This window comes from Carlito syrichta, unplaced genomic scaffold (assembly GCF_000164805.1).
Source record: "Carlito syrichta isolate Samal-C Ts95f unplaced genomic scaffold, Tarsius_syrichta-2.0.1 Scaffold307258, whole genome shotgun sequence".
NCBI classification, from domain to species: domain Eukaryota; kingdom Metazoa; phylum Chordata; class Mammalia; order Primates; family Tarsiidae; genus Carlito; species Carlito syrichta.
Genome location: NW_007251354.1, coordinates 72,955 through 83,081, shown reverse-complemented (window position 1 = coordinate 83,081; position 10,127 = coordinate 72,955). Strand labels below are relative to the sequence as shown.

The following is a 10,127-nucleotide window of genomic DNA, read 5'->3' as shown; positions in this document are numbered from 1 at the left end:
TCACCTCAGCCTCCCAAAGGCACGGGATTACAGGCTGAGCCACCGAGCCCGGCTTAAATTAAACATTTTTTAAAACCTTAATAATAGAAGCTTGAACTGTAGTGCGGAATTTTCAATTTTGGGGCCTTTCTAAGAGAGGCATGACCTCCCAAAGTCAACAGGATAAAAAATAATTATAATTTCTATACCTCTGATGAAAAAAAAATAGTGATCAATAATAGTTATAATATGCACCCTTGATGTGATATAACGAGAATGGCACTTTACTTTTGTGGTCTTCCTCCCCAAAACTCATTACCCCAGTCTAATCATGAGAAAAATACCAGACAAATTCCAGTAGAGGAGCATCCTACAAATTACTTAATCAGTACTCCTCAAAACTGTTAGGTCATCAAAAACAACACTATTCTCAGAAACCGTCACAGCCAAGAGGAGCCCATGTGACAAGTAAATATAAATGTGATATCCTGGATGAGATCCTGGAACAGATCCTGTGTAAAAACTGGAACAGATTCTATGTAAAAACTAAGGAAATCTGAACAAACTTTGGACTTTAATTAAAGCAGAAATGATGTTATAAGTAGCATAATGCCAGCCGGGTGCAGTGGCTCACACCTGTAATCCCAGCACTTTGGGAGGCTGAGGCAAGAGGACTGCCTGAGCTTAGGGGTTTGAGACCAGCCCGGGCAACTTGGCAAGACCTCATCTCTACAACAAATCAAAAATTAGCCAGGTATAGTGGCACATGCCTGTGGTTCCAGCTACCTAGAAGGCTGAGGCAAAAGGATCACCTGAACACAGCAGGTCCGAGCCATGGTGGTGGTAAGCATGTCACTGCACTCCAGCCTGGACAACAGAGTGAGACTCTGACTCAAAAAAAATAGCATAATGCTTTAGGAAACTCCCTTTGTCAGGAAAACTCTTAGGCATACTATATGAAAAAGCACTACTTCTAGAGCCCCTAGTACACCTCTAGAACCTCTTCTATGTCCCAAGATATATTTCCTAAAAGTTCTTTGAAACAGGCTATGCTCCCAAGTAAATAACATATTTTTATAACAAATGTAATAGGTTCAACACATCTGAAGCAAACACAGCTTTCATAGCAAAAGTTAGAATATCTTAGCATCACTTATTTTAAAGATGTAACATGATTACAATAGGGACTTCAAAACCATCAATGCCTCAACCTTGAAGTATGAACACAGAAATATATATGGGTGTTTATATAGTATATGTGAATATAGCACTGGAAATTAGAATGGAAAGTCATAAATATTGTTTCCATTGACAATATAAATAGACCATTAAAAAAAAGAATCAGGAGAATAAGACTATGGCTAGGAAGAAGGTAAATGCATATATTTATATCAATGCCTTATTTTGCCTGTTTTTGAATTACAAAAGTAGGATTTTGGTCTCTAGGCAATGCGGCGGCGCAAGGGCACGGCTGAGTGCCTGGGACCACGTGCTGCTCCTGGACTACTACTAGGCCTGCGGGACGGCAGCAGCTGCCCAGGCTGCCCAGGACACGTCACTGTGTATAATGGCATTGCTAGGAAGTGCACTGGCCTGAGCGCGAGGGTGCCAAGCAAGGCTCCCTTAGAGGCGCTGCTTGACGCATCAGGGATCCTGTTACTGCTGGCACCAGCGATGAGCAACCGTGACTCCTGAAGCCTTCCTGCAGCAGCTGCTCTGGCTGCAGTTGTCTGTGCCATGTGAACCTGGGGTTTTGCACGCATCTGAGATGATACCCTTCGACGCCTAGGCCAGCCTTTACCAGGCCCACTGCCACTATCTGCAGCCCTGCTGGGTCAACTTCCTAGGGCAAGTCCCAGATATGGGCTGCATGGGTCATTTGGTAGGTGCTAGGGTCCAACATGCATGACTGCTACATCGACAATGAGTTCCTCCACCAGCCAGCACATTTGCACATGGGTGGGTCCCACCAGCTACTTTCTCAGGCCAACAAGTAGCTCTTGGATATGAAGTTGGAGCCTCAGGAGCTTACTGATGATCACCGGTGGACCAGGCACTATGGGAGCAGCAGGTCTTACAGAAGGAAAAGGAGGCCGAGCTCCGTGGCTCAGCTTGTAATCCCGGCACTTTGGGAGGCCCAGGCAAGTGGACTGCCTGAGTCCCGGGTTCGAGAACCATCCGGGCAACTTGATGAGACCTCATCTCTACAATAAATCAAAAATTAGCCGGGCATGGAAGAACACACCTGTAGTTCCAGCTACTTGGAAGGCTGAGGCGGAAGGATCGCCGGAGCCCAGCAAGTCGAGGCTGTGGTGGCCGGGAGCGTGCCACTGCACTCCAGTCTGGACGACAGAGTGAAACTCCAACTCAAAAAAAAAAAAAACAAGAAAGAAAAAAAAGGATAGGCTCGCCCTGAGCCAGGCCGACTCACTGGTGCAGTTGGAGAGCCTGAGTGAAACCTGGTGAGGCCTGGGATGCAAGCAGGCTCCAAGCCCTGGCAGACTGTTTGCCCGGGATTGTGCAATTAGTGTGAGTGAGCCTCACATGCATAGTGACAGGTCAATTATGTGCAGCGTGTTCTCTCACTGGGTTTTTACAAGTTTGTAAAGGCTTTCTCCCTCCCTCTTTGTTAGCAGAAGCTAATTCAGAGTCTTCTTGGTCTAGGAGTTGGGGAGAGCCTAAAGCAACCTGACCATGCAATATTTATCACTGACAGAGTTGGCAATGAGCCTGTTACAATAAGCCTTTTTCATTGCACCTCATAGGCCAAGGTGAGAGGATTGCCTGAGCCCAAGGGTTTGAGACCAGCCTGGGCAACTTGGAGAGACCTCCTCTCTACAATAAATCAAGAAAAATTAACCAGACATGGTAGCACATCCTGTAGTTCCAGCTACTTGGAAGGCTGAGGCAGAAGGATCGCCTGAGCCCAGCAGGTCAAGGAGGTGGTGGCTGTGAGTGTGCCACTGCACTCCAGCCTGGATGAAACTCTGACTCAAAAAAATAATAATAATAAGACTACCTCTGTCACCTAGATTGTCTATAGCTCGTTAATAAAACCAAGAGATAGCCAGGCTTGGTGGTTCAGCCTGTAATCCCACGCCTTGGGAGACTGAGGTGAATGGATCGCCTGAGCCCATGGATTCGAGACCCGCCTGGGCAACTTGGCATCTCTACAATAAATCAAAAATTAGCCGGGTGTGGTAGTACACGCCTGTAGTTCCAGTTACTTGGAAGGCTGAGGCGGAAGGATCGCCGGAGCCCAGCAGGTCAAGGCTGCAGTGGCCAGGAGCGGCCACTGCACTCCAGTCGGGAGGACAGAGTGAGACTCCAACTTAAAAAAAAAATAAATAAATAAATAAAACCAAGAGATGAAATAAAATAAAAAACAGCTGGACATGGTAGCTCATGTCTATAATCCCAGCACTTTGGGAAGTCAAAGAGAGGATTGTTTGAGCACAGGGGTTTGAGATCAGCCTGGACAACTTTGTAAGACTTTGTCTCTTACAAAGAGACATCTCTACAACAAATTAAAAAATTAGCCGGGCTTGGTGGCTCAGCCTGTAATCCCGCGCCTTTGGGAGGCTGAGGTGAGTGGATTGCCTGAGCCCGTGGATTCGAGACCCGCCAGGGCAGGCGAGACCTCATCTCTACAATAAAATTAAAAAAAATTAGCCGGGCGTGGTAGCGTGCACCTGTAATTCCAGCTACTCGGAAGGCTGAGGCGGAAGGATCGCCAGAACCCAGCAGGTCAAGGCAGTGGTGGCCAGGAGCGGCCACTGCACTCCAGTCTGGGCGACCGAGTGAGACTCCAACTCCCAAAAAAATAATAAATAAATAAATAAAAATCAAATCAAATCAAATCAGGGCAACCCCCTCGGGTCCCTTCCCGCTGTGGGAGCTTTTCTGTCCTCTCAGTAAATCCTGCTTTTAAATAAATAAATAATAAAAATAAATTTAAAAATAAATAAATTAAATTACAAAACTAAATTACAAAAGTATTATCAGTATATAAAGTCACACACACAAAAAACTAATATGCCTCATCCAGGGAAAATAATGTAATCAACACTACCCAACTTCATGAAATTTGTGGTAATAACCAGGGAAGGTACTTAAATTCTTTCCATAGGCTTGATAGCACAGAATTTTTTAACGCTTCAAATAAAAACTTGAAAACTGAGAGAGAGTATGAAACTTTTATTACATAGATAAACTTGACAAGATTCTTGTATTATGAATGAGGAAACTCAGACACTATTACCTGTACAAGGTCACAAGACTAGTCTATAAAGGCTAAAAGTAGAATCCAGGTCTCCTAATTCCCAAGTCCAGTGCTCTTTATACCAAACACATTATCTTGTCTTTTTTTCCTCTCATAGCAACCTATTTTTTCATTACATCTGAGGAGTCAAGCTAATATTTTACCCAAATATAATTATCTTGGGTGCCAATTTTCATTTGCTTTTACTCTAAAAAGCAGAAAAGAGGGGAAAGTAATTATTCAAGTTAGGCCAGGCAGGATGAACCTAACACTCTAAGGGCCTGTCTAGGCAGAACAGACAGACAGGAAGCTTTGGGATTCTGAGCCCACTAAAGTAGCAAGCAACAGCAAAATGGAAAATCTAGGGTAGATAATCACCTCAAGGGAATTTACTTTCCAATAGTTCTGTTCAAGTATATCTGAGAAGACAACAATTATTAGCCAAGGAAAGCTCAGAAGAAGGAGATGAAGAAGTGGACAGACTGGGCTCCATTCAGTGTGTAGGATAAGAGCCTGAATATTATGAGTCAAGAACGTATCTGAAAGTCTTTGACTTATGGAAAGAATTTTGCTTTCTCTACTAGAGAAAAGCAACTGGGGTGATAGACACCTTGGTTCCAAAAGGAAAAAAAAGAAACAGTAGATTGTTCAGGAAAAAAGTTGATAAGTAGAAAGATCACCTGGTCCATGTACTTCTTCTAGGCAGGTAATAACAATAGTTACAGTTATTATTATTTCTCTTATCATTATTAATCTCCTTTATTACAAATGAGGTAATTGAGATTCAAAGAGATAAAGTGACTAGCCTAAGATGACACAGATAAATTTAAAAATTATCTCAGGTTACTGACCTCAAACCCAGAGAGTCAAGTATTTCTTTTTCTTTTCTTTTTTTTTCTTACACCTCAAGATCACTGAGTAGAGACTGTCAAGTATTATATTTAAGAGTTATCAGAAATGCAGAAACAGCAACTAAAGTTCAAAGTTCACCGAAAAGAACGATCTACCTTACCTGTAGGGCACTGTTGAGGAAGCAGCTGTTTTGCCCTGGCTCATTGCTGAGGCCTTTGCTAGGGGCTATTGAGGTTGAGCTTCGAGGTGCAAACATCCCCTGGACACTACCACGGCCTCCTGAAAAATAATTTCTCTTCCAAGACATTATTGTTCACATTTAGCCTGAAAACACGTAGAAGGTTTTGTATCTTTCTGGCAGGGAATTTCCGTCTGCTAAAGTTCTCAAAGGAAAGGGAATTCAGAATTTAGTGAATTTATGATGTAAGACTTTGCGTTTACCACCATCCAAACATCATATACGTAGTTCAAGGGATTCAGGTACCCTCTTGGATCCAGATGACAAAGTCCTCTCTCACGTGTTCCAAAATGTAAAATGGCACAGGACTCAGACAAATAGAGAAATCCTTAACTATCGTTTCCTTCTACTTTTCTTGAACTGCCTCCATGAAGTACTGGTAAAGTGGATATAATCCTCAACTCCAACAGCATCCAGGATCAGAGTAAGATGTGTTCTTCAGGCTTGTTAGTAGTGCTTCTTATTGTGGACTGAAGATTTTTCCAACTGTAAGAAGAGGCAGACAGATAAGCAGAAATCCAGCATAACCTTCCTCGCCTTCTATTGCTTTGTCCCATTATTCTCTGAAGTAAAAACTCAAATTATGAGCAACTGAAAAATATTCCACAAAACCAAGAAGCCTGTTTGAATTAGGTGGAGTTTTTGTTGATGTTCTTGCTGCTTCTTTTTGGTGTACCCCAAACTTCTATCATCCCATCCTGGTCTTCAGAAAGTCTCTTCTCCTCTTTTCTTCTGGGACTAGAATAGCCAGCTGTGTCAGAGAGCTTTAACAGAAAGAAAAAAAATCAAAAGCTTGCGTCACTTAATGACTCTACTGGCTTTGCACTGTTTTGCCAAGATCAACGTTGCCTCACCTCTCACTATAAACTTGAAACCTTTGCAAACAATGCCAAAAAAAAAACAAAACACAACAACAAAAATGGGAAACACTCAAACCTTGGGTATGAAGTAGCTTTACTTTCAAGGCAAATTTCTCTGAAATTTTCTTGAAGGAGAAGAAAGTTGACCTGGATAGAAATAAAAACAAAATACAAACTTTCCAGAATCGGGCTTACACAAAACAAATCATCAAGTAAGCACACATCAAACTAGGAAATGAAACAGTTTACTTTGGATGTTGTGAATAAAAGTGTTTTCCATGTACATGGTAATGAAAACCTGGTTAAAGGTAGGAGAATCAAGTTAGCAGTCAAAATTCTGCTCTGAGTAAAGATGTCCCATCCAGAGAAACACTGATGGTAAGTAAATCACATGTCTTTAACTCGCAGTCCAAGAGAACTAAATCTTCTCCTGCCCTGTTTGTTTGTTTGTTTGATTTTTGCCAGAGGATCAGAGAGTTAATTTGGGTTACAAATCACTTAATCTTCAGATTATATCCAAGGGCTCACAATCAGAGGCAATCCATTGACCAACTTTAGTATTCAACTAATTAAAATGCCAGTGAGGCAACAAGGAGTAATACCCCAGCAAGCACCTTCCCTAGAAAAAAAATCACCTAATCTCTAGCTTTAAGTTTTTCAGTAAGGCTGCAATGTCCACATAAGAAAAAAATTTTTAATGTTAAGTGTTAAATTTGATTTCTAACAGTTCCTCAAGCTTCTGCCTTCCTTTCCCCCATCATCTGTACCACCTAAAAAAGCAAAAAATGCTTGAAGATCTTAATCATTCTCTGGGAGATCAACTAGCATTATCCACAGCATGTCCAATGGAAAAACTGAGTGAGGCACAGGAATATTAAATGGTTGCACAAGACTGCTCTTTCCCTTTGCTAAATTCCCAGACTATTTATAATCTACATGTCACAATTAAGGTATTTGAGTATGTACTGTACTGTCACATTATTCTCTGTTTTTATTACTCTCTGTTTTATGTGGTATCAGTCATATATCCAGAATATGACTATATGAAATGAATAGCAACTAGGTCAGGCATGATAGCTCATGCGGGTAATCCCAGCACTTTGGTAGGCCAAGGGAGAACTGCTTGAGCCTAGGAGTTTGAGACCAGCATGGGCAACATAGCAAGACCTCTTCTCTACAAAAACATCAGGAAATTAGCCAGGTATGGTGATGTGCACCTATAGTCTCAGCTACTGAGGAGACTGCAGCAAAAGGATAGCCTGAGCCCAGGAGTTTGAGGCTAATGGAGTTTAAGCATGCCAATGCACTCTAGCCTAGGTGATAGAGTAAAATCCCAATTTGAAAAATTAAAGAAAGAAATAATGTTAACACTATACTTACGCTTTCTATTTAATCTTTGCAACAGCCCTATCAGGTAGGCATTAATAGTTCCATTTGGCCAGGCTCAGTGACTCCGCCTGTAATCCCGCGCTTTGGGAGGCTGAGGTGAGTGGACTGCCTGAGCCTGAGGGTTTGAGACCCGCCTAGGCTACTTGGTGAGACCTCATCTCTACAATAAATCAAAAATCAGCCTGGCGTGGTAGCGCGCGCCTGTAGTTCTGGCTACTTGGAAGGCTGAGACGGAAGGATCACCAGAGGTCAGCAGGTCGAGGCTGCGGTGGTCAGGGGCGGCCAGTGCACTCCAGTCTGGGCGACAGAGTGAGACTCTAACTCAAAAAAAAAAATAGTTCCATTTTAGGCTGGATGCAGTGGCTCATACCTGTAATCCTGGCACTTTGGGAGCCGAGGCAGGAGGATCGCTTGAGGCCAGGAGTTTGAGACCAGCCTGGGCAATAAAGAAAGATCTCATCTCTACAAAAAATCAAAGAATTAGCTGGGCATGGTGATGTGTGATTATCGTTCCAGCTACTCGGGAGGCTGAAGCAGGGGATCACTTGAATCCCGGAGTAGGAGGCTGCAGTGAGCTATGACCACACCACTGCACTTTAGCCTGGGTGACAGATGAGACTCTGACTCAAAAAAAAAAAAAAGCTCCATTTTACAGAAGAGTAACGTGAGGCTTAAAGACATTAACTTGCCCAATTCAAAGCTGGTAAGTAGAAAAGCTAGAATTGTTTGACTATTACACTGTGACTTAATTATTTAGCTTACTATTCTATTCCAAAAGCTCCTATCATATTTCTAGTCATCAGGAGGCACTCAATAAATACTGCCTGATGATTAATATGACACCAGGAAGGAACCTGCATCTCCCACACAGACTACAAGACCCTCACTTCTCTATGCACACCCTTATACAGCCCCACTCAAGGCCGCTAAGCAACTTCCAACAAGCCATGCAGCATTCCTTTAGCTCAACTGCTGCAAAGGAATGACAAATATCAAGCCTCCACTTTGCTCACAGTCAAAAAGACTTGGCAGGCAGGTGGAGTTTCCAGCATCCACATTAGGAGCTTACTGAAACTCAGCCTGTCCTATGACACACACCCCTGAGTATAGGGAGCAATAGAGGAAAAAGGCAGTAGCAGAAAAAAGATTCTCAGGCTCTGAATGGCAGTATTATGTAGGGTAAGGCAATAAGTTCTCACACTTGCTTTAGGTGTGTCAGAAACTAGAAGTGAGAGCCAAAAAGAACAAAGGCAAGAGAGGCAGTAACAAATGATCCAAAGAAATACTGATGACAAAAACACTTCAATTAAGTTGTTATCTAGCACCAAACAACATTAGCACCAAACAACATAATCCTTCTCCAATGCCATTTACTGACAATGTATGAGAAAGGAAATTATAGTTCTATATATATTGCACTAACAACTTATTTCGAAAAAGAAAGCCGGGCTCAGTGGCTCAGCCTGTAATCCCGCGCTTTGGGAGGCTGAGGTGAGTGGATTGCTTGAACCCGCGGGTTCGAGACCCGCCTGGGCAGCGAGACCTCATCTCTACAATAAATCCAAAAATCAGCCGGGCGTGGTAGCGCATGCGTGTAATCCCGGCTACTTGGAAGGCTGAGGTGGAAGGATCGCCGGAGCCCAGCAGGTCGAGGCTGCGGTGGCCGGGAGTGGCCATTGCACTCCAGTCTGGGCGACTGGGTGAGACTCCAACTCAAAAAAAAAAAAAAAAAAAATTAGCCGGGTGTGGTAGCGCGCGCCTGTAGTTTCAGCTACTTGGAAGGCTGAGGCGGAAGGATCGCTGGAGCCCAGCAGGTCGAGGCTGCAGTGACCAGGAGCAGCCACTGTACTCCAGTCTGGGTGACAGAGTGAGACTCCAACTCAAAAAAAATAATAATAAATAAAAAATAAAAAAATAAATTCTTAGGCAATATGAAGTATTTAGCTGTAAAAGAGCATAATGTCTACTCGCAAATGGTTCAAAAGAAAAAAGACTGTGCACTATGTATACAATGGTGGTCTCACAAAATTGTAACAGAGCTGAAAAATTCCAATCACCTAGTGATGTGGTAGCTGTTCAAATATCACAGTGCAACATGTTACTCAGTTTGTGGTAATGTTGTAAACAAATCTAATGTACTACCAGACTTATAAAAAGAATAGTGCATGCAGTTATGTACAGTATATACTACTTGATAATAAGTGACTATGTTTTATTAGCTTATGGATTTACTTATACCTTTTATCATTATTATAGAATACATTTCTACTTATTAAAAAAAAAGTTAACTGTAAAACAGCCTCAGGCAGGTGCTTCAGGAGGTATTCCAGAAGAAGACATTATTATAAGAGACCACAGTTCTATGTGTGTTACTGTTCCTGAAGATCTTACAGTGGGACAAGATGTGAAGGTAAAAGACAGTAATATTGATGAACCTGACTCTGTATGGACCTAGATTAATGTGTGTGTTTGAGTCTTCATTTTTTATTTTATTTTTATTTTATTTTGAGTCAAGAATTCACCCTGACACCCAGGCAGGAATGCAGTG

At 42.5% G+C, this 10,127-nt stretch overlaps 1 protein-coding gene across 1 annotated transcript in view; it reads right to left on the bottom strand.

Annotated features, from left to right (window-relative positions):
• The window catches only part of USP54 (ubiquitin specific peptidase 54), an 89,882-nt gene that overhangs the window by 62,448 nt on the left and 17,307 nt on the right, over positions 1 to 10,127 (bottom strand). Inside the window, exon 2 of the mRNA XM_021715660.1 lies at positions 5,253 to 6,094. Within this exon, the coding sequence (XP_021571335.1) occupies positions 5,253 to 5,399 (147 nt within the window). The 5' untranslated portion in view covers positions 5,400 to 6,094. The remainder of the gene's footprint in view (positions 1 to 5,252; positions 6,095 to 10,127) is intronic.